Source organism: Euprymna scolopes, chromosome 29, assembly GCF_053919585.1.
Source record: "Euprymna scolopes isolate OS-2025 chromosome 29, ASM5391958v1, whole genome shotgun sequence".
Classification (NCBI taxonomy): domain Eukaryota; kingdom Metazoa; phylum Mollusca; class Cephalopoda; order Sepiida; family Sepiolidae; genus Euprymna; species Euprymna scolopes.
The window spans coordinates 3,822,527-3,848,379 of record NC_136510.1 but is presented as its reverse complement, the minus strand read 5'-3'; the positions used below and the strand labels follow the sequence as shown (position 1 = coordinate 3,848,379).

General features: G+C 33.1%; 1 protein-coding gene across 15 annotated transcripts in view; it reads left to right on the top strand.

Annotated features, from left to right (window-relative positions):
* Positions 1 to 25,853, top strand: part of LOC145252455 (lethal(2) giant larvae protein homolog 1-like) — a 167,944-nt gene that overhangs the window by 53,663 nt on the left and 88,428 nt on the right. For all 15 annotated transcript variants that reach the window (XM_080111865.1, XM_080111871.1, XM_080111870.1 and 12 more), the window contains exon 3: positions 20,285 to 20,382. In XM_080111865.1, coding sequence (XP_079967991.1) covers positions 20,285 to 20,382 — 98 coding nt within the window. The remainder of the gene's footprint in view (positions 1 to 20,284; positions 20,383 to 25,853) is intronic.

Genomic DNA, 25,853 nt, shown 5'->3' with positions numbered 1-25,853 from the left:
TATTCAATGGCTTGTTAGCTGAATGATAAATATTATGATAGGATTTTCATTTTGCCGTCAACGCAGTTAAGTGTAATTTGGTTTAACATCCGTTTTTGTATGCTGGTATGCATTGGTCTATTTTAAGAAATTAACTTTCAAACTAATCGCTCTCTGCCCAGGTCTTTATTTATCTCTCTTTCTCTGACATCTATTTTTACCACGTTTTTCTTAGCTTTTCACATCTAACTTGAGAATTCTCATCCATTCTCACATTTTACTCCATGCAACGCATGTCCTCAACCTTCACATAAACCGAATTGCCATCAATTGTCTGAGGTTTCCGGCAGTTAGACTTGGTGTTTGATAATAACAAACGATGTCAATTATAAGCCTCTGGGCTGTGATGTTTGAAAATGGAAAAGCACCAAAATAATTTATTTCCAACTCCAACATGTAAATCACTTAAAAGCGCACACTGTCGAAAAAAATCACTTAAAAGCGCACACTGTCGAAAAAATCACTTAAAAGCGCACACTGTCGAAAAAATCACTTAAAAGCGCACACTGTCGAAAAAAATCACTTAAAAGCGCACACTGTCGAAAAAAATCACTTAAAAGCGCACACTGTCGAAAAAATCACTTAAAAGCGCACACTGTTGAAAAAATCACTTAAAAGTGCACACTGTTGAAAAAATCAAAGCCACAAAGATCAAAGAAAGCAAAACATTCACATGTGTGTATTTACATTTTATCTGGCCTTTTGGGTTTGTGTTGTATCTATTCACTACTGGGAGACCTTCATCCTCCCTAGCATTAACTCCTTGAGGGGGGCACACTCATTTGTCGATTATGTGTTTTGTTCTCATCCAAGATGTCCCTTTTTGGGAGATGAATATACCCCCCCACACACACACACACATAAAAAACGCCCTTGTATTTAACTTTGTCCTCATGGGGAAGCAATTAAATAGGGTCATAATTAACTGGTTGGTTAAGAAAAAACAAAGAAACTAAAACCATTTAACCGGTAAATCCTATTTCTCACTGTAATTGTAATCAAACGTAATAGCAGTTACTTTTCTTATTTGCTTTAGTTTTTTTTTTACAATTTAAAGTATTTTAAAGTCTTTTTTATTGAATTAGATTCTGTAATTGGCAGTTTAAAGACGTTAAAATTACTTGCAAATATTTATTACTTTGAAGATTATGCAAACAATAGAATTTTTAGCTTGTTAAAAAAGGGGCAAACATTATAGCCGTTAACTTGATAAGTACTTCATGCTTCATTGTTAAGAGTTGCACTTTTGTTTACAAAGCCATCCGGCGGAAGTGACGTCAGACAAATTTCAAGGTGCGGATGACCAACACTATACAATGTATTTTTTTTTTTTTTTTTTTTTTTTTTTTTTAAAGCAAATATAAAAATAGAAGTTTTGGTAAATTTTTACTTGGTTTCTACCTTAAGTTTCCTTTAAGATGACAACTTTTAGAGGCTTTTTGAGTATGCTGAAAACGAATATCGCATTTAGATTTTCTGCAAAAAAGTAGTTTTCTGGGTATTAAGCAATGTAATTCCTTATGTTAAAAGTGGTGGCCATTGTTGTACACGCATATTTTTGGCATAATTAATATACTCCTTATTCCATAGCTAGCTATAACATATACTGATCCAACGGGTCACAGTCAATTATTATATATATATATATATGATCTCCTTAAAGGATCAAAACCTGAGCAACTATACAGTTTATTGCTTTTCTTTCTAGTGATTAACTTGCATTATTCATCAATTTCTATAAAAATCCAGCATAACGGCTGTTCTGTCCGTCAACATTAAACACAACACAATTTTTTTACTAATGAGTCACCACTTATTGAGGCCCAAAGGCCGCTCAAGGATAAGGGTTAATGAATGTAAGGTGGTAGAGTAGTAATTGTTAATTGTGTAAATTGGGTAGAATTTGATTATTTATGAGGACGACTCAACAAGAATTTGTATACATTAGATTTGAAGGCTAGCATGTTGTATTCAACTGGGAAGTAGGCCATTGGAACAGTGTTCCACAGGTGGGTAATTCTGGGAAAGAAGTTTTGTTCATGGAAGCTGCGTTTAGACTTAGGCACAGATAGTGGGGGAAATCGTTTATAGTGGTTGTAGCTAGTTGAGTATTTTTCTTTTCTTTTTTTTGTGAAAGTTTGGCAAGGGGGATCTAAAGATTGGAGTTAAGTTGAGCACTTGCCACGAAAATAACAATAGAGCAGAGACAGGCTCACAATGTCTCTTTTGTGGGGAAAGAGGTAGAGAAATGAGCATCACCGCGTTTCAAAGTCGGTTTTGAATGCTATCAAGGCTGGATAGGACGTGCTGAGCAGTTCCTACCCAGATGTGGCAGCAGTGCTTCATTTTAAGGCATATTTGGCTCTTATACGGATAGCAGATTGCATTAGCAGTGAGATACCTGCTAGAGTGGTAGTGATCCAACCATTTTTCCAGCGATATTGGCAACAGATTTGATGCGTTTTCAGTAGGATTTTTTTTTTCAACTAGCCATGTTTACCAGTGTTGAGTGGGTGGAGGACTAAAAGAAACTAATTCCAAATTTTTTATATAAATTAAATTTTTAACATGATTGACTTAAAAGAATGAAAGGTTTAACTAGTTTCACACCACAATCAACATGGCTGAATTGAAGTCCAACGTAAACAAGTTTTTGATGGGCCGTTCCACTTAAGTTAACAAATTTACTGAATTTCCATTACTAACGATTACTATATTGTTCAATTGATTACTGTACACTCTTAACCCTTATCCTCGAGTGGTCTCTGGGCCTTGATAAGTGGTTATGCCTATTTCAAAATAAAAAAGGTAGAAATATGGAAAATATAGTGGGGGAGGGAGCGTGAAATAGAAACCACATTAAATTTTTGGAGATTTTCTTTGAGACTTTTTTTTTTTTTTTTTTTATTACAAGGACTTAATGTAGTTTCTAGGATCTTGAAGAGGAAGAAAATGGTCTTTATATAGCCATTAAATACTGTACCCCCCCCCAAAAAAAAAACACACGCATACACACACTCATATACTAGTTGTACGAGCATTGCCAGTTTAAACATTGGCGGGCAGAAGATTCTGTCACAGACTATTTAAGACACACCGAATATTCTAACTTACGATTTTCCTGAAAGTGGACCATATGTTGTATTTATGGAAGCATAACACATTTCCATTTTTGTCTATGAAAATTAAACAGGGAAATAACTCTCATAGCTAAAAGGGGAAATAACTCTTGCAGCTTAAATAAACTTCTGTTGTTAAAGACAACTAATAATTAAAAATAAAGTCATTAAACTTTAAATATTTCTAAATAGAACATTTGAAGCAATTCTATTCCAATAAACAATAATATGGAGCTAATTGATAGATTTTCTATTATGTAATATGCAAACGAGTTTACTTTTTGAATGTAGATTTCCTTTGAATGAATAGTATTTATAGAAATCATGCGGATACAAAAGTGTAAACATACATTTTCAATATGAAAATTGATTTGTGAAACTAATTTTTGTATATATTAATCAAATTGTAAATAAAAAAAAAAACAGGTATACGACTTTTTTTAAATATATAGCACCCCCCTACCCTTCTGCACGTCCTTGGGCCGGAGGATTAGTTGGCCAAAATGTAACAACTATGGAAGCAGTAATTACTAAGAATACAGTTACATATACACATTGGTCTTTATTTATAGCGGAAGATGTTCTTTCTAGATTATATTGTTTGATTCAAACCCTGATTTAATGTTATAAAATCTTTAATTTATGCTGATGACACTACCATCTATGGCAACACATCAAAGACCGTAAACGACAGTTTTCTCTAATTCTCTCTTCTGATCTTGAGCATGTGGTACAGTGAGGAAAGAGGTGGCTGGTTACTTTTAATGCATCTAAAACCAAGCTTCTATCTTTACATCAACGCTCTGATCCCATCTAGCATTACTTGAAATGAATGGCTCTCGTCTTGGGGAGGCTTCAAGTTTTGACAAGCTTCCGGGCTTGACTTTTACTCCTGATCTGAAATGGAACACGTACATCAAATCTGTTGCCAAAGTTGCTGGAAAAATGGTGGGATCCTTCTATCAATCCAGTAGATATCTCACTGCTGATGCAATTCTCTATCTATATAAGAGCCAGGTACGTCCAAGGATGGAGTACTGTTGCCACATCTGGAGAGGAGCTACTAGAAAGGACTTATCCTGCCTTGATAGAGTTCAGAATAGACTTCATAGCCTAGTAGATTTCCTTTTCTCTTCCCTTCAACCTTTTTCTCACAGAAGAGATGTTGCAAGTCTGTCTCTGCTTTATCATTATTTTCATGACAAGTGCTCATCGTAGCTCCAATCCATAGTCCTCCATCGCCAAACTTTCACGAGAAACACTCGTCTAGCTGAAACCACTATCAATAATTTCCCTCACTCTTTATCTGTGCCTAAACCTAAACAAAACTTCTTTCTTAGAACTGCACATCTGTGGAATTCTCTTCTGTTTGCCTGCTTTCCAGCTGACTAAGTTCTTGATGAGCCATTCCACTTAAGTTAATAAATTTACCAAATTTCCATTACTAACGATTACTATATTGTGCAATTGACTACTGTACACTCTTTAACGCTCATCCTCGAGTGGTCTCTTGGTCTTGATAGGTGGTGATGCCTATGAAGGAAAAAAGTGATTCGGATCTTTCATCTCCTGATTTTTAATGTTGTTCTACTTTGCGTAAAGTTTTTTACTTAAACTTTTGATTCAAGCCCAATTTTTCTGAAAAATACTTTCTTTGAATTTATTTTATAATCTCGACTTTTGAGTGTTGAGATTTTTCTCATGATCCTTCGAGTACTAAAAGGAATAAATTCCCAAACTGTCAACATGTGAGGATCCAGGTGAAACCGCTCGTCTTTCATGGAGCAGTATCTGTTAAAGCTTGTTAATGGTATTCTAATATTTTTCCTTAAAAGATGAGGGAAATTTTGGTTTCGCATGGGTTTTTTTTTTTTTAAACACAAAAAAAAAAAAAAAAAAAAAAAAAAAACAGGCTTAGAAAAACATCCTGTAAAGTAATTGGTATGAAATTTTATCCAACCCTAACCCTAACCCCCAGCTTCAACAGCTGATCCCCCTCCCCATCCATTATCTCTATTGAAGTGGATCATTAAGTTACAAAGTTCCCAAATATTTTGGTTAGCGTTAGGAGGAGGAAGAGGTCTGAGTGTGATAAACAGGTCTTTGAAATACCTCTTATCTTTTCTGCGGAAGAAGTGGCTTGAACAGCTAAAAATATGGTCTGCTAGTTTCTGTGGGTTTTCCAATTTTGTTGCCAATGACAAAATTCCAAGTACTACACAACAACTACTACTAATAATAATGTAATTATATTAATATCATTAATGAGATAATAAAAAAGATGAGGAATAGAAGTTTCATAGAACTTATCAGATTAATAATTCAATATATATATAATTCGATATAATTAAAAATGGCGTATTTATTGTATTATCAGATTAATAAGGACAAGATGAGAAAAAAGGAAAAACCTCTTTAGGATATGGCATTTTGGAGCTGAATGCTTCTCATCAAAAGAGAAAAGTGACAATATACAAATATAAGGATTTACAAAAAACAACAGACTTAAGAACTCGAATATAAGTGTACACTACCATTTATGGTAGCACATCTAAGACAGTAAATGACCAAGTTCTTTCTGGTTCTCTCTCCTCTGATCTTGACCACGTGGTACAATGGGGAAAGGAGTGGCTGGTTACTTTTAATGCATCTAAAACCAAGCTTCTCTTTACATCATCAACATTCTGATCCACATCTGGCATAAATTGAAATGAATGGCTCTCGTCTTCAGGAGGCCTCAAGTTTTGACAAGCTTCTGGGCTTGACAATTACTCCTGATCTTAAATGGAACACGTACATCAAATCTGTTGCCAGGGCCGCTGGAAAAATGGTGGGATCTTTCTATCGATCCAGTAGATATCTCGCTGCTATATAAGAGCCAGGTACGTCCAAGGATGGAATACTGTTGCCACATCTGGGCAGGAGCTGCTAGAAAGAACTTGTCCTGTCTTGATAGAGTTCAAAATAGACTTCGTAGGAGATGTCTTTTTCTCTTCCCTGCAACCTCTATCTCACAGGAGAGATGTTGCCAGCTTGTCTCTGATGTATCGTTATTTTCATGGAAAGTGTTCGACTGAGCTTCAGTCTATGGTCCCCCCTCGCCAAACTTTCACAAGAAACACTCATCTAGCTGAAAACACTATCAATAATTCCCCCCACTCTTTATCTGTGCCTAAACCTAAACGTAGATTCCATGAACAAAGCTTCTTTCTTACAACTGCACGCCTGTGGAATTGTCTTCCATTTTCCTGCTTTCCGGCTGAGTACAATATGGTTGTCTTAAAGTCTAACGTAAATAAGTTCTTGATGAGCCGTTCCATATAAGTAAACAAATTTACCGAATTTTCATTACCAATGATTAATATATTTTCCAATTTCTACTGTAGATTCTTTAACCCTTATCCTTGAGTAGCCTCTTGGCCTTGATAATGTTGTGATGCCTGTGTAAAAAAAAAACAAAAAAAAAAAAAACAGGTGTAAATTTTGTAGAATTGTGAAATATCGTACGTTTATTTATTTTTAAAGTCTCATATAACATCACATATAAAATCAGTAAATAGGAACTGCCCATCAAATTATTCCCTCATTAGTCTTCTCCCTTTTTTTGCCAAAATATTTCAGTCCATGATTAAGCTCTAGTCCATCACTAAATATATCTAAAGCTTTTGACAGGCTATGGCACAAGGGTCTTCTTGGAAAAATCAGATCATAAGGTATCACTTAATATAATTAAGTCCTTCTTAAATAAGAGAAGAATCCAGGTTGTCCTCTACAGTCTTACATCCAAACAATATGATATAAATGCAGTTGTACTTTAGGGGTCGATCCTTGGACTTTTATTATTCCTAATATTTATCGATGACCTCCCTGATAAAATTGTCTCGAGGCACGAGGGGAAAAACGAATGAGCACGAGGGGAAAACAAATGAAATCTAAGGAAATGGCAGAAGCACTAGATGAAGACCTCCAATTTGTAGTGGAATGGGAACAAAAATGGATGGTCACATTCAATGCCGCCAAGATTAAGCTTGTTTCTTTTAATAATTACAAGAAACCTTCTCAACCAGCAAAAGCTATGGCTAAAGAGACATTACCTGAAAGTACTTTCAAAATCGTCTGCTTAACGTTCACAGGGAACATGAGAGCATTACTAAGAATGCTGCGAAGGTGGGCTCCCTCTACCGTGCTAGAAACTTTACACCTGAAAGTATCCTGTACCCCTATAAATCCACCATTCGCCCATGTATAGAATATTTTCACATTTGAGCTGATGCATCTATTAGTCTCACTCTTGGATGGTTCAAAAGAGTCGTCAACCCGATAGGTACTGAACTGTCATCTAAGCTTCAACCGCTATTTCATCGACAAAATGTTGTATCCCTCTGCCTGTTTTACAAGTATTTTAATGGTGCATGCTCTGTACTCAATGTAAATACTCGCGAAAAACCTGACAAGCAGCAAAGTCCCACCCCTTCACAGAGTTCCTAGATGTAAGAAAGCCTTCTACTTTAATAGTTTATTCCCCAGAACTGTTAGATTTTGAAATTCCCTTCTGGTTTCCTACTTCCCTAACCGTACTGCCATGCACAAGTTCAAGTGTAATGTGAACCGACATCTTGCTGCTCAACTCCCTACATAGTATCCCTGGATCTTATGTCCCTGATAGTAGCTCCCTACATCAAAGTAGCACTATGCCTTGTTTGAGGTGAAAAGACAATAAAAAAAAATTTTTTTTAAGTGTATATGTGTTTTCAAGTAGTCACTCAGTTATACTGCTGTCAAGAATTGTGCGTGCCAATATACTTAATGGAATAAATTGTAAGATGGTCAACATCTTGAAATTTGGAATATAGATGATTGTTATTCATTTGTTATGGTTAGAAGCTCCGACTGTCATATGGGCAGTTGGGTTTCGATCCTGGCTTAAGGTAGTTGCTTGTCTAGCCGCACTGATGAGCTGTGAGACAGTGAAACAGTACTGTATGTGGATGACATATATATATATATATATATATATATATACTAGTAGGCGGTCCGGCATTGCCCAGTTGTAAAATACGCTTAAATATATTTCGATTGATGAAGATTTCATATTTATTATATTCGACCCAACATATAGTAATGATTTAAAGTTTTAAAAAAAATTACTTCTGCACCATCACCGACAATCGAAACCAAAATTTACTTTTTCCTTTGACGTTAATGCCTGCGCTATGAAGACAGGTTTGTTTCAAGGATAAGAATTAAAACCTGAACTCAGTTATTAAGTTACGCATGCATATTCGTAATGCCGTCGTTCGACCTTCACTTGGCGAAATCCATTTTTTAATTTTCACACTTTTGCACCTGATTTTACCCGGCTAAAACTGAAATATAGTTTTGCATGGGTTTGAATACCCTCTATATTAAGTTTCATGTTTGTAGACCAAAAACTGGCAAAGGAGTTTGGTAGGCAAAATTTTTAAACAAATATATATATATATATATATATATATATATATATATACAGAAAGAGGTTTGTGTTTATAACTTTTTAATACAAATATTACGCAAGTATAAATCATGTAGAATATTTGCATAAATATAATTACACATAATAGTTAACTAAAGATGATCATCCCATAAGAAAACCGAAAAAACTAATAGAGAATTAATGAAAATGAATGTTTAAAAAGAATATGCAAATTAGCTAGATCTTTTGCTAGAGAATGCAATTCTACGAAGCTGTATTTTTTTTTTTTTTTTTTTTTTTTTTTTTTTTTTTTTTTTATAAATAAATAATAATAAAAAAAAAATAAAAAGGGTGTTAATATGAATATCAATACACAAAAAAAAAAAAAGTATTTCATTTCATTAGCTGAGCGTTTTACCATATTCTGGCAGTTTATATAATCTGCTAAAATATGTGTAGGCAACATCCACTAAGAAACTGGTCAGCATAAGTGGCATCAAAGAAAAATATCTTAAGTTGGATTCATATCTCCTGTTGTGAAACAAGTTTTAGATACAATTTCAAGGAAAAATGAAATTGATTTTCTTTGTATGTCCTGCTTGATAGTTGCCTCATACTGCACACTCCTTAAAAATGGCTGATCAATCCTGCATTATTGAAGCTACATTCTTAACCCCATTTTTTTATTGCAATAATAAAAACAAGCTGGCTTTATACCATCAGGTTTACTAAACGTTGTCTATGGAATTAGATTAACAATAATTAAACTTGGGGGGAAAAGGTATGAATCGCCCCATTCTGCCCACTTAATTGTTAAATTGTACAACCATTGTTTTTTTGGGTTTTTTTCTACAATTTGTTTACAAAAAATAAGATTTTGAAAAAAAAAAAAAAAAAAAACATTCCTGGCATTGATTCTTTTGGTGGATTTCATCTTAAATAAAATAACTCAAATATTTATTATAAAAAGAAAAACCAATGTTTAATGAGTCGTTTAAAAGTCGACTGAAACGTCTGCAAGAAATTAAAATCTTGGTTTTTCTTGGAGTTCAACTGTTTTGGCGATCTTCACTTAAGTTTACTGTGTCCATCCACATCACCAAAATCTACTGTCTTTAATTAATCAAGCACTTTTTTATTGTAATCCCATCTTACTGCAGATATCCTAACTGTAATCTCTGAACATATATACTATGCATTGAATAAGGCGGGGGGGGGGCAGTCGCCTTAGATACGTCCAAGGCCTTTGATAAGGTCTGGAATGATCTTATGAAAATCAAATCCTATGGTATTACTAGACAACTACTTAACATAATCAAATCTTTCTTAAATAAGAGAAAAATGCAGGTTTTTCTTGATGGTCGTACATCTAAAATATGATGTAAATTCATGTGTGGCTTAGGGGTCGAGCCTTGTACCTTTTCTTATTCCTCTTATTCAAAACTAGCAGTTCAGCCCAGCTTTGCTTGGGCTCTATATACTGTTCATAACTTTGTGTATATATTAAAAAAATTTGACTACTCGTGTCTAAGTAACCTACATCTAAAATTTCAAGTGTTTAGTCCTAAAATTGACAAAGGAGTTTGATAATCTGCAAAGGTCAACTCTTTCAACTTTGACCTCTATGCAGCCAAATTTTCGCCCCAAAACTAATTGAAAAGCTTGCTGCATGTCTGAATACACTTTATGTAAAATTTCAAATGTTTAGACCAAAAGTTGGCGGAGTAATTTGGTAGACTGAAAAGGTCAAATTTTTTAAACTTTGATCCCAATTTAGACCCCTTAACATTTATTATTTTGGGCTCAAATCAAATTAAAGAGTTTGATCCATGTTCAAGTAACCTACATCTAAAATTTCAAGTGTTTAGACCCAAATTGGCGGAGGAGTTTGGTAGAGTTTTCAAAGGTAAAATAGGTGAACTTTGAACTAGCAGCAAGACGTCTGTTCTCATTACATTTAAACTTCTGCATGTCAAAAAGTAAAAAAAATATTCTTTTAATCTGAAAAGGAACGATCACATTTTAGATTTAAATTGTATTATGTAGATTATATTAATGGCAAAATGAAACGATTTAGGCGATTTTAATCAAAATTCCCTTCTATTAAATAACTCAGTGTGTCTGATTGCATTAAGTAAATTGATAGTAGCGAGTAAAAATGTCAGCCACCTTCTTTTAGGATCCTGTTTGGGAGTCAGTTTATTTGAAAAAAATAAAATGCATATTCAAAGATAAAATGACTGAATGGTTTCTGGAAACCTGCATGAAAACGCATGCCTTATTGGATGGCGGAACAGATTAGCATATGAAGGTTTTTTTTTTGTTTTTTTTTTTTTTGTTTTTTTTGGGGGGGGGGTTACATAGACGGCACCACTTATCAAGGCCGATAGGCCACTCAAGGATAAAGGTTAAAGAGTGTAGAGTAGTCAAAAGGACAATATAGTAATCGATAGTAATGGAAGTTCGGTAAATTTGTTAACTTAAGTGGAACGGCTCATCAGAAACTTGTTCACGTTGGACTTGAAGATTATAGAAAGCTGGAAAGCAGGAAAACGGAAGACAATTCCACAGGCGTTCAGTTCTAAGAAAGAAGCTTTGATCATGGAATCTATGTTTAGGTTTAGGTACAGATAAAGAGTGGGGAAAATTATTGATAATGTTTTCAGCTAGTCTAGTGTTTCTTGTGAAAGTTTGGCGAGGGGGGACCATAGATTGAAGCTCAGTTGAACACTTTCCATGAAAATAACGATAAAGCAGAGACAAAGGTTTTGGTTATTATCCTATTATGTTTTAATGCATCTACTTTATATCTACTTTTATCGTATATATATTTTTCATGGCTTTCTTTTTTTTATTATTTAGTACAAAATTTATGAAAAGACTTTTTTATGATACGTGATTAAAGGAAAAAGTCAACCGACTGGTTTTACCCTCACTCAACAAGAGCTGTATCAAAGCATTTTCTTTAAGGGGGAAAAAGAAAAACGAACTATGTATATTTAAATGTCATTATTTTATATAATTCTGATTTTTTTTTTATAACTATGAATAATCAAAGATAAGTTTTTTTTATGGAAATCTCTCCAGACAAGGTATGAAGCCACTCAATGTAAGGAGTTTAAAAAATACTTCAAAGTCAAAAACTTGCCGATGATAAGTGCTAGATGGAATAAATTCTGACCCAGAAAACTTCCCTCTTTGTCAGAAACGTCGCTTCTGGAATGTGGCAACGAAAAGACAAAATAAGGGAAACGGGGGGGGGGGTAGCAGCTGCTGAAAATTAAATCCAAGATTCATTTTCTACTTTTCCTTTCATAATTGTGTGTGCATTCAATTTTAAGCTTGCTAATCAAGAGACTTTTCTATGAAAAGTTGAATCTTTAATCGGCTTAAATATTTTGAGCTGATATTAAAATATTTCAAGTGACCTTGTTGCTTATCTAGAATTAAAAATGTCTATTGCACTGCAGATGTAAAAAAAAAAAAAAAAAAAAAAGAAAAAATTTTTTATTTTTTTATGCAGTCTTTGTGCGCTTACTCCACTGTATGTCCCAAAAAATTGTTTCTGTAATTTAAAGGATTGGTGCTTGCCTTTTTAGTAGCGGAAGTGAGTTGTAAAAAAAGCCTGAAGAATGTAAAATGACTTGGAGAAATTGTTGGCTGAAAAAACTGGATTCTTTATTGATTACTGCACAGCAGTTGATGAATAAATGTGCGTTTGAATGACATGAATTTTTGTGGGTGGAATAGCAAAGTGGATTATATACATATATATGTGTGTGTACCATCAGTTAGGACCGAAACATATAGCTCTCCAACCTTATCTATACGTAAGAATAAAACTGCCAAAAATAATGTCTAATTTATACTTTTAATTAGCGCATGCACAGAAAAACAAAAAAACTGGGAAAGTCAACTTACGCCAAGCTCAGGTGAATGCTTTTTTTTTTTTTTTTTTTTTTTTAATTTTGACCCCTTAGCAGCTGTTTTACTTGCTAAAAATCAAACTGAAACTGTGCTACATGTTCAAATATCCTATATATCAAATTTCAACTTTGTAGACTATAGAGAAGTTTGGTAGATTTTTTTTGCTCACACACTGACAAGGGCACACACATATATATAATTTCCATGTGCATGTAGAAATTATGCATAAATAGAATGTAATAGTGAAATGAAACCAATCAGTTAATAAGAAACAAAAAAAAAATGAATAATTAATGAATGCTCGTTTTTCAAAGGAATATGTAAATTAACCTTCATATAGTCACTCACATCTCGATGACTGATGTTTTAATTTTTAAATAGAAAAAGTAGGCTTTTAATATCAAAGCAAAACAAAAAAATCAACTAATATAGATGTGTGTTTCGTGGTTTAATTTTTAATTCTGAAAAAACAACATATAGAGACATATATTCGATTTAAGAATTTATTGCTTGTCAAAAGGAATATATAGAAAGGGTTATTTTAATTTCCTTAATCCATGGATTTTCAACAATGGCTCATATCAGAGGAAATGAAATGCAGTTAGCAAAATGTTCAGCTGTGAATGGACGCTATTTTGCTTTTCAGAATATCACTTTCTCCCATGGGCCTATTTTCTGCCCACCTGGATTTATAAGCCCGAACGACATTGGACTCCTTCCGATAATGGATTACCCAGGTTGTATCGACTTCTCTTTTCGTATAATTTTTTCCATATAATTATCCACAACCACTCAAAAAAAACTATTTTCAATAATTGTGCTGAAAAGCAAAATAGCGTCCATTCGCAGCTGAACATTTTGCTAACTGCATTTCATTCCTTCTGATGATATGAACCATTGTTGAAAATCTATGGATTAAGGAAATTAAAATAACCCCTTCTATATATTCCTTTTGTCAAGCAATAAATTCTTAAATCGAATATGTCTCTATTTTTTTCAGAATTTAAAATTTAACCACGAAACTTATATATTGCTCTATTCTTAAATATTGAGCTTTTCCTTTTTGGCTAGGATCTCCTTGAAAGTATTACTTCAAGTAATATCTATCAGATTTTTCATCTGAATTCTATCAGTGTCTTATCTCGCTTATATATATATATATATATATATATATATATATATATTACTTTATCTTTTCTTTTTTTTTTATCATCCTATTATTTCTTAATGATCTATATTATATATAGCAATATTATTTATATATAAATTTCTGCCTTCCTATTCACATATACTTATTCCCTTGTTATGGTTATTTTGTTTGTTTTTTTTTCTTTGTATTTTTTCTTTGATATCTAAATGTTAAGCAAGCTTTTATTTATTTCATATTGTGTATAATGCTGGACCTCCTTTTTTGAGAAGCATTTAGCTTCAAAATGCCTTGGCCCAAAGAGGGTTTTTTTACCCTTATTAATCTGATAAAGTAGTTATATTTTTTATTTTTTTATTACATTTTCACCCCCGAACAAGGCACATTGCCACTTTGATGTAGGGGGCTACTATCGGGGACATAAGCATCGGGGGTACTGTGTAGGGAGTTGGGCAGCAAGATGTTGGTTCACGTTACACTTGAACTTCTGCATGTCAGTACAGTCGAGAAAGCAGGGACCCGGACGGGAATTCCAAAGTCTAGCGGAAGTTTGAGGAAGAAACTACTGGAGTAGAAGGCTGGCTCTCTTACATCTAGGGATCTCTACTGTTAAAGGATGGGATTTAGCTGTTTGTCGGGGGTATTTACGTCGAGGAGGCACAAGTGCTTGCAGTTCATCAGAACATTCACCGTTAAAGTACTTGTAGAACAGACAGAGGGATGCAACATTTCGTCGATGGGACAGAGGCTGAAGCTTAGATGACAGTTCAGGACCTATCAGATTGGCGACTCTTTTGAACCTTGTCTAGGAGCGAGAGACTAGTAGCAGATGCACCAGCCCAAATGTGACAACAATACTCCATACATTGGCGAATAGTGGCCTTATAGAGGTACAGGATACTTTCAGGGGTCAGTAGCTTTCTAGCATGGTAGAAAGAACCTACCTTCCTCGCAGTGGTCCTGGCAATGCTCTCAATGTAATTGTTTCAGCTCGTGTTTCCTATGAACGTTTGGCCGAGGAGTTTAAAAGATGTACTTTCAGATAAGGCGCCATTGCTATTGGTGGTAGAGAAGGTTTCTCGTAATTATTGAAGGAAACGAGTTTAGTCTTGGCAGCATTGAATGTGACCATCCTTTTTTGTCCGCATTCCACTATTATTTGCAACTTTATTTATATATATTGTATGTCATATTTTATATGTAAGTTATTTGTAACTTTTATTCATTATCTCTTATATATATATATATATATATATATATATATATAATACTTGTTTATTGTTATATAAACATGCTCACATCCCGCTGCTACAAATAGCCACTTGTTTCAATCAAACAACAGATATCATCAGGCAGCGACTTGACTATTCAAAAGTTCAATGAATAACCTAGGTTATTCATTGAACTTTTGAATAGTCAAGTCGCTGCCTGATGATATCTGTTGTTTGATTGAAACAAGTGGCTATTTGTAGCAGCGGGATGTGAGCATGTTTATATAACAATAAACAAGTATTATCAGCTCTTTTTATTGAGCACTATCTAACAACCTCGTTGAATTCATTAGTCCATTACTTTTGAATATAAAAAAAAAAAAAAAAACCCGAGTATATATATATATATATAATCATGGACTTGTATCCTTCTAGAAATAAATATAAATGTCTGTTTATTATACAACCCCCCCCCTCCCCGTTTCTCCACTATATTGATTCATATTGGATGTATATTTTGGTGAACCTGACCCACTCTAACAACCAAGTAATGTCTGCATGTGCTATGTTTCACGCCTATCTACTTGCGGCTGTGATTTCGGAGCTTTTCACGAATGAAGCAGATATTAGTGTGAATGAAAAATATTTTAATCAATTGCATTTTAAAGCATTTTTGGGTTAGGCCAAGAACCATATCGACATTTGATATAAACTATGGTATGAAAGTTGTTTTAAAGAACGAATGATGGATATATATGGATAGGGCATATAAAAATGTAAATAAATGAAATGTAAGGGAATAGTCGCAAAGTAGCAGTTGCTACCTAAAACTTAGTTTTGTAAGTGCAAATTGCTAAAAACAAAACATTTTTATACAAGAGATGAAAACTATTATATAAAAGCGAAAATGTTTGTGCATTGTTTTTGTATGTCCGGCAAAGGCTTTTTTCGGGGGCGGGGGGGGGGGGGGTAACACATCTTACAACTTTTTGTATGCTCCAAAAATTATATCTCCGATTTACGAAACGAGGTTGTCTCTATCTTTTATTTGAGCGACTTTTATCTTACAAAATTACAAAATTCGCTCCGTGATTTCATTTCTCTATGACGTGATGTTTGACATAGAAAAGCAGACGTTGGCGTTCGTTTAAGCATCTGCTTTTTTAAGCGTTTAATTTCAACCTTTCTCACTTCTCTGCTCGCCTAGTCTCGTGGTAAGTTACCAGGCTTTCTTTTCTAACTTCGCCTCAAGGCTTTGGGTTCGAACCTACCTCCCTACCCAAACTTTTTTTTTCTTTTACATCGACAAACACCCAGGCAACGCTGGACACCCCCACTAGTACAATATAAAAGTTAGTTTTAAATAATAAAAATGTTCATAGAGCAAACACGTGTTCGGAGAAAGTATAATAAATGATCACAACACTTAGAAATATGTACGTGAATGTTTATAGTGTGAATATGAGTGTACTATAAGTAATATGTGAGTATTTGGCAGCGTGGCATTGTGTATGCATGTGTGTTAGTTTACCCTATTATTGCTAATGCGTGTGTAGCTGAGAGTAGCAATTTATTTCTCTTCACCTGGCTCTTTTTAGTGTGTAGGAATGTGTGCAGGAGATGGAGAAAGTTTGTATATAAATCATGATGTCTTTTTTTTTTTCTTTTTTTTTTTTTTTTCTTCTTTTGACTAAGGATCGTTCCTAACTTCATGTTGACTTACTACTTTCACATGTATGTGCTACTTTTTAGAGCTTGAAACAATTTTCATTGGTTGGAAAATATTTTGAGTTCACATGCTCCTGTGAAAAATTCTTTGTTTTGGGAAATGAGAAACCAATCAAATTCCAATGAAATATAGAAGGAAAAAAGCAATTAGAACTATTAGCATTTTTAGTATTTGTCAGAATTGCTTGGCGATTCAGTTGCCATAAATTCCGATGTGGCGTAACTAATCGCCTGATTCGTTGACATAAGTTTATCACGAATACTAGAATATTTTGATCACTATATTTATAAATTGCCATTTGAGAAGGGAAATACTGCCAGGCCATTGGGTCATTTGTTGAGGCTTACAGCTTCAAGGGTAATGTATAGACATGGTGGCCTAAAAATAAAATTCCGTTGAGTTTGAATTCGATGTAAAAACTGAAACGAAAAGAAAGCCTTACTGTTTTGCTTTTTATGTTCTGGCCTACTATTTTCACATGTATGTGTTACTTTTTGAAGGTCGAAGCGATTTTCATTAGTTGGAAAATATTTTATGCTCGCACGTTTCTATGAAAACCGACTTGAAGATAGCAGATCTCAACAAAGCAGAAAAAGAGTAGCAATTAAAGCTATTTGCTTTTTAGTGGTCGTTAACATTACTTGACACTTCAGCCACCACAGTATAATGGATGCTGGCATAGACTGACAACTTGGTGTGCATTGTTAGGTTTGCAATCTTCATGTGGGTCTTTCCATGAGTACCTGAAAAGTAAAATCATATTGTAACTTGCAGATTCATACACGATATATCTTCATTTTGTTTGCTTTCTTTTACACGCGTCAATATTTTTTCTCACACACACACACACACACACACACACACACACACACACATACAACAAAACATGATTGTGTGTGTGTGTGTGTGCGTGTTCACTGCACAGGCCCTGATTATTCATTTTTATTTTCATCCAAATCTAATGTTTGATTCCAACACCAGTCGATAAAGCCAATCATGTGGTGTCTGTTTAAAACAAGTATTTTACTTTGACAGGGAATTCAAAGACTTTAAGTCCTTGAATTTTGACTTTTGCCCTTAAAAGGCCTTGTTTCTATTACCTTGAAAAAACCTTGAAAATGTTCAGAAAAGGCCTTGAAAATCGTATTCCTTATGTCCAAGAAAAATTGGTGTTGCGATATTAAAAATAAAATCGAAATAATACTTAAAAAATTTAATGGTATTTAATAAAATATTTTTTTTTTTGATATTGAATATAAAATCGAAATAAATACCATTTAAATTATTTTTTAAATATTGAATATAAATATGTTCGCATTATTTTGTTTGCTTATAAGCAGTCGTAGATCTGATTCTTATTGAAATGAACCAAAATGCCCCCCCCCCCGGTTTTCTTTTTTTTCTTCTTACTACCCCCCCCCCTGCCTCCCTGTAATAGTAATAACTCCACATTAGTACCAGTGATTTCAACCTTGAAAAATAACATCTGTTTCTGACTTCGACCACAATCTGTGATCCATTTACAAAAAGTGATTGAAAAGTGACTATATATATATGTGTGTGTGTGTGTGTGTGTGTGTGCCTGATGTCAGCTGCATTGCACCACAATTATCATTGTGGATTGCCTATCCTCCCCCATGCAATAGGACTAAGCAAAATGTATACCCCCCCCCTTCACCTTCTTCCCCACAACCGTTTCTGTCCGATTTTTAATTGATAGTTGTTGAACCTGCACATCCTGTTTTTAGTCTAGAACCTGAACTTGTTAATTTGCAAAGCGATTTTACAAGTGGTTTTTACACGAAGTTTAATTAAAAAAGAAAAAAAAAAAATCAAAGTTGATTGCCTTTTTCTCCATTCAACATTTTCACTTGGTTTCAAATGTTTTTGGTTGCATCTACAAATCTCTCAGCTTTGTGTTCATTATCCACATCTTGAGTCGCATCTTTTTAATTTTTTTTTTTTTTTTTTTTTTCAAAGAATCAATTTTAAATCATGTCAACAATCTTTGTGACGTTTTTCTTTTCTTAAACAAAACGAAAATGGAAAAATCCTCCATGCATAAACTATGGGGGGATTTTTTTTTTTTTTTTTTTTTTTTTTTTTTTTTACGACCTGCCCCAGCATAGTATAAACATCCCCAACCACCCCATGTTAAGAACGGCTTTCGGAATAAACACCTTTCAACCTCCCCATGTTAAGAACGGCTTTCAAGGTTGGAGTGTGTTTATTCTGAAAGCCGTTTTTAACATGGGTAGGTTGGGGTGCTTATAATACACTAGGGCACGTAAAAATTTACCTTTTTTTTTTTATCCAATTAACAATTGATGTGATTGTCGAAATATTTTAAATAAACAATGTTGAAGTCTTTCACTTTTACGAATTTGTTTGATTGTTCTGCAACTAAATTTTTCTTTTCCCAAAATGATTAAAGTTTTTTTTTTTTCTATTTAATTAAAGTATAACCATTACTATGAGAGTAGTACAGTTAATGGTATGGTATTAAAAAAAAAAAAAAGTAGGGGGTTAACAGCTACATAGATGCAGTCATGCTTCACACACACACACACGCCTCATAATTAAAACAAGATTTTGTTTGTAGATATTCATCAGATATTTTGAGTATTCAATTTTTTATCTAAAGATAAATTATCTAAAAAAATAAATAAATAAATTTGCCTGAGGATTAAATCAAAAACAAAGCCTTATTCCAAGATCGGACACTTATCTTTTATGGTTAATCTAAAAATATTTTACATAACTTTTTCTAATATTAGAACAGGCAAAAATTATAAAGTCTTTGCCTTAGAATGAGCACTTCATGCTCGACTTCTAGAATCTAAAATTTACTTTCAAAAGATTATACATTGAGAACAAGACCCACTCTTTTTACCAGGCAAGTGCTTATTGTTTGATTTATCTTTGAAATAATAGACCAGTGTGTTATACACTTTGAAACTACTGCAGTTTGATAAGATGATTATTTTTGTTCCAATTTGAATTTTCCATGTTATATTGTTGCAAGTATTAAATGCTAACGTGAAAATAAATTAGTAATTATGTAGTTTCGCAACCAAAATGGTAGATGACTGTCAATTGTCTGCCGTTTTTAAATAGTTATGCTATATATTTCCGATCCCCCCCCCAAAAAAAAAAAAAACTTAAAACAAACATTTTTGATTTCAATTTTATTGTGAAAGTTTGTTTTTATCCAAAATATAATTTAAAAAATCGCAGACAATTAATAGTGTTACAGTCGTCTGCCATTTTGAATGAGAAACTACAAAATTACCAAAGACTTTTATTGTGAAAGCATGAATATGAGTTTAACAAGTGAAATATCCACCCAAACACATTGGCAATGAGTACATCTGATGACCATAGTCGTAAACGACACCATTTTCGTGCTCGTCGGTGATGAACTGGATTGATGACAGGTTCACCAGACCCACGCCACCAACCACCCAAGCTTTCCTCAAAAGAAAAGTACTTCCTTCTCGAATGTCACATTTTCCTATGCACTGCAAAAATTTCAAATAAAATTGCAGAAAAGCTGTAACCTATCTGATTGTGTGCCTCTTTTTATAATTTGTAAACTTCTTTTGGCTTTATTCTGTGTTCATTCTTAATTGGGTTTTTTCTCTTTTTTTTTTTTTCCAGTGTGTTGACCATGGCTTTCCAAGTCGACCAAGTGCTCTGGCATATGATCCCAAATTGCGGCTGCTTGCTATCGGTACAAAAACCGGAGCGCTGAAAGTGTATCCTTTTACTTTTTCTTTAAATTTGTATTAAATGCATCCCTTAACAGTGATTTTAATATTCAAATTTAAAAATATATTTCCGTTCAGTGTAAAAATGTTAATTTATTCTTCTCTCTTTTTTTGGGTTTTTTTTTTATGTTAAATTCAGTGTAAAATGAAGTTATTGCAGTTTTCCTTATTTTTTTCAAAGAAATATCAATTATCTTTATTGGTATAAAAAAAGGTGTAGTTAGTATCTATACCTATAAAGTTAAGTTTTCTTTTTTCTCACTCTGACATTTATATTAAAAGCCTACTTTTTCTATTTAAAAATCATTAAAACAAATTTCTCAATGGATATGTGAACAACTTCATCAGGCTCGTAATAATTGAGATGGTGGGGGGGGGGGGTTGCATGTAATATCCAATTGAGTACCAACCGACCAAGACGAAAATATATTTAAAATTTGATGCAAAATCGTTCTGCATATGACTTGGGTTTCATCTAATAATTAAACGTTTCGATCAAAATTTGAAAGTATAGAATTCTCACCAGTTGTTATCATCAGTTTTTGCATTCCTGTTATGGTGGTGTACAATTGTTTAGGAGAGAATTCAGAAAGTCTCTACATTCCATCTCATCACCTGAGGGGATCACTCTTCGTTTTAAAGCCTGCACACTACTACAAAGTGGTGATCCTTTGTGCAGGAGTTCCTAAAGAGTCCTCAGAACAACAGCAGTTGCACTCTGCTACAGTGCCTCGGAGCCAACACATGATCAATTGACAAAAAAAGTTGAGAAACTAAGCGTATTACCTCGGGATGTCTGAAGTCACCCCCAACACAATGGCTACCAGTAGCAAGATCAATTGCATAACCCCACATAAGAAAGGGAGAAGCAATTCAAAACTGGATACAAAATGTCGAAGAACCCGACGGATTTAGCAATCCAACAAATTTTAAGATGCCCCAGATACCTCCAAACTCAAGTCCTGAAAGCCTTCTACAACTCCAAAATCAAAATTTCAACCCAGTTGAGACATGGAAGGAGGAATGAATAAACAATACTCCCAAAGGAGGGGACATCATTGAAAACCCAACTTTGTGCTTCCTAGGTTTTGCTACAAATAGTAGGAAGCAGTGGCTCGCTGCAAACCAGACCAGAACAAGACACTGCTGGACTGCAGTAAACAAACATGGGTGGAGGAAAATAGACTTCTGAATTGGTCCAAAATGCAATGTGACCTTGTCTGCGTGCAGAATGATCTCGACCAAACAACTTAATTTTTGGCCTACAGACTTGAAACTTAATATATACAAATTTTAGACCTGTGGAACAAATTCAGTTTAGTCTCTAAAAAATAGTTGCTAAGGGATCAAAATTGGGACTTGGCAGGCATAAGTCAACTTAAACTTCTTCTCTACGCATGTATAAATATATATTTTTGTTAATGTCGGTTATTTTTAGAATTTTGATTTCTGTTGATGGTAACGAATATTTCTGGTGCGCAAGATGTTTTGGTTTCGATTCTAGCTGAGGTCATTTTTGCTTTTAAACTTTTGAAATCACTACTATATATTGAGTGAAGTATAATAATCAATAGAGAATTGACCCTATAATAAATATGAAATAATGCATAAATTAAAATATATTTAAGTGTATATTATGACCAAGTAACGTTGCTAGTATATATATTATTAATTTTAGTTATTAAATATTTAAATATTTTTTATGTGCATAAGTTATAACTTTTGTGATATTAATAAATATTTAAATAAAAAAATATTTAATAAATAAAATGTCCTAAAAAATTAATTTAAAAAAAGTCCTAAAAATAAAGGTGATGCAAATAAACAAAGGGCAGGTAATTCCCTCAATGTTTCGGTAATAATTGAATACAAGTCACTAATAACTTATAAAAAAAAACATATATACCAGACTAGTGCAATGACACATCTACGATTTGCTGTGAAATTTATCAAACCTGAACACATCAAGTCAGGATTTGCTATTTTCCCTCCATCGAGATTGTCCTAAGGATGAATCTATTACACTGGTCATGTGAAGTACTCTTTCTCTTTGATAAATTGTGGCAAAAGTGTGGAATTCTTAAATCACAGGAATATTGACCAGCCGAGGAAAACTAGGAAGCAGGTGATTAGACAAGACTTCACAAACAGGAATTTCAAGACGGTTAATTTGCTGAACTATGAGTACTTAAGAGTGAGTTTCATAATGTTAGAAAACAAGGGGGAAATGATATTAATTGAATATAAATATGAAAAGAAAATGTTTTTCTCTTTTTTTCCAAATTATCAAGTAATTGTGCTGTGAAAACGTTAAACTCAAATTTACAATGCGTTAGTGGGACCTGTGGAAATTCCACAGCGAACTCTTCCAAATCAAATCTATTGATGTTGGCATTCTGTAGATGTTCAGCGTAAATAGATGCTCTGATATTATCGTAGCTCTTTTGTTAAAACTGCAGAAGTATTTATCTAAACTAGCAGGGACTCCCAGTCATAAAATATGCTTAAATATGTTTTAATTTATGCAGATTTCGTATATATTGTCAATTTTCTATTGATTATTACATATTATAGATTGATTATTACATATTATAGATTGATTATTACATATTATAGATTATTACATATTATGGATTGATTATTATATATTATGGATTGATTATTATAAATTGATTATTACCTATTATAAAGTTGTGATTTCCAAAATAAAAAAAACATCCATATGACTTTGCATCAGCTTAAAACAAAACTTGTGAAGAAAGAAATATAAGTTGAGTTCCTTCAGCTATAACCAAAACTAATGAAGAATTAATGAAAAGTTATAATAAATGAGAAGTCACTCGCAAGAAAAAAGATGTAAGCATGATACACAAAATAACATATCGTATTAATAGATAATTTTTTTTTTTTTAAACTGTAAGTGGCTGCACAGGGTCCATCAATTCTAGTTTTTATAAATCTGAATCCATGTTTTGAAAAATGATGTAAATCATTAACTCGGCGCCAAAGTTATTTTTCATCATAATTTCATTAGCGCTATAAGTCCAAATAAATCATTTGATAGGATGTCAAATTGAGGATCTTGATGTTTCAATTTCCAGTTGTGGCTATCCACTGTATTTGTTAGGGATTTATTTATTTTTAATGCAAGATTCTCCATTTTTTTTTTTTTTTTTTTTTTTTTTTTAAATGAAACAAATTCCACAATTTATTTGCTACATTTTAAGAAAAAATGTGAAAAACGAACACAATCTCTATTCGTCTGAGAAACCAGTTCTGTCGGACACTTTTTTTTTATTCCTTTATTTTATTGCAAACATTGGTGCAACTCTTTCTGGTTGACATGACCCATGGCCTTCTTTTTTTTTTTTTTTTGTATCTTTTCATTGTAGGCCAGCAGTTTTCAACATCTCCAATCTCCTTGGAACTCGTGATTTTTTTTTTCTCATTCCGCCATTTTGTAATTGACAACAATTATTTCTTTTAATATGTTGTATAGTTTAATCAAGATCATTGAATGTTTTTTTCCTGAAAACATTTTTCAAAATCTAAACATGAACTTCCTCCTTTGGAGGAAGCCGGTTAAAGCCAAATAGGGTTAGTGCTGTTTCACACACAAACATTAAGGTGTACATATTGTGGTGCATTGCAAACGTACAATGGGTTGGTTATTAGATTCAACATGACTGTCCTCTGAACGGAACGAGGACAGATCAATTATTAAAATATGTCTATATAATTTTTTTTTAGTAGTGAAAAAGAAACCAACAATCGAAGCTTCCTTTTAGAGATGTTTGGTCACACCTAAAATGGGTTGATTCTATCTGCACGTTCAGCAGTGAAAATGTTATTAATCGTAACACATTGACACAAATGCTATTTCAAACTTAGAAAGTCGATGTTGGGTTTACTTTTAGTAGCCTTGTGACTCTTGCTTCTCTTATGTCGTCCTTTAGTCCTCACATTCCATGAGTGATTTTTCTGAAAAAGAAAATTGCTATTTTCTTTTTCAGAATAGTATAACACTAATTATTGATTAGTTTTTTGACCTTGAAGTATTTTTTTTTTTTTTTTTTTTTTTATTTAGCAATTTTTACTTTTAAAAAAAAAAGTCACAGACCAACCGATTGACAAAGCATTTTAAATGCAATTGTACATCAAATGGCTTTGTTTACGAGGTAGAAACATTGCCGTGCATGACTTAATCATAACATAAAGTGCTTCCATTGCAACATTTTTTTTTTTTTTTTTTTTAAGATGTCGATGCAAATTGATGATTTCAGAAAAAGATTTGCAATTCGTGACCTTATTTATTTCTACACTCGAACTTGCCGTCAATTTGTGGATGTAGGTTAAAATCGTAAAATGCTTACTAAAAATAAAAATAATTTATTGTTAAACCAATGAGTCATTATGAATCAAGATGGCGGAGGTGGAGCTGAACTCAATGAAAGAAACGTGATTTAATGACAATGAAAGTTTGTTTTTATGTACAATCATTTAAAACTAAAATTTTTTTCTATAAGAGAATGTCTTTCCGTGTCAACCTGTGAAAATGGTTTCCAGAGTCTGGTCTGATAGGGTTACTCTTTTATAGCCAGCCAATCATTAATAGTAAATAAATTCCTTACAAATACAGGTGATAGCCACAATTGGAAATTGAAACATCGAGATCTTCATGTTGACGTCCTAACAGATGATCTATTTGTACTTTATTATTACCACTTCTAGTCTTGAATCCAGAAAATTTGTGGAAAGGGGAGTTAAAATAATTGTATCTGCAATGGGTCAATTTTTCAATGTTTGACATGCTTGACGATAAATCTGAGTTAGGAAAAGGAATTGAATATGCGGCATTTCAGATGATGGGTTTTTCATGTTTGAAGGAATGTAATCCTCTTTTTATCAATTTTTTTTTTTTTTTGGGGGGGGGGAATTAATGAACCAAGCATGAAATTTTAAAGATGGTTTCTAGTTTGAATAGTGGGTAATAGTGAAATTTAGTTTTATGTCTAAGGACAGAATTCCCCCTTTTGAAAATCGATCTGGCTATTGAATAAAAAAAATGGTTGATTTTTTTTTTTTTATGAAAACTGAACCCTAAATAGTAGCACTGGGATGATTCAAATGTTTTTTCTGATTCCAATATAATTACCAATTCCGATACAATTACTCATGTTTTTTAAATCTCTAAATGTTTTTTGCATTAAAACCCCCTAGGCGCATATATTTTTGCAAATGCAAAATTTAGCTTTAAAATTAACTGGTAGTTTAAAATCAATAAGTATTTATCTTATTAGTACCAGCAAAAAGAAATTTTTTTTTTTTTTTTATATATATATATATATATATATAAAACAAAAATCAAACGAGTTGTCTTTGGTATTAGAAAATAGACACAAATTTTTCCGATGGCTCCAAAAGTTCTGATTTTTCCAATTCTGATCAATCCTTGCAAT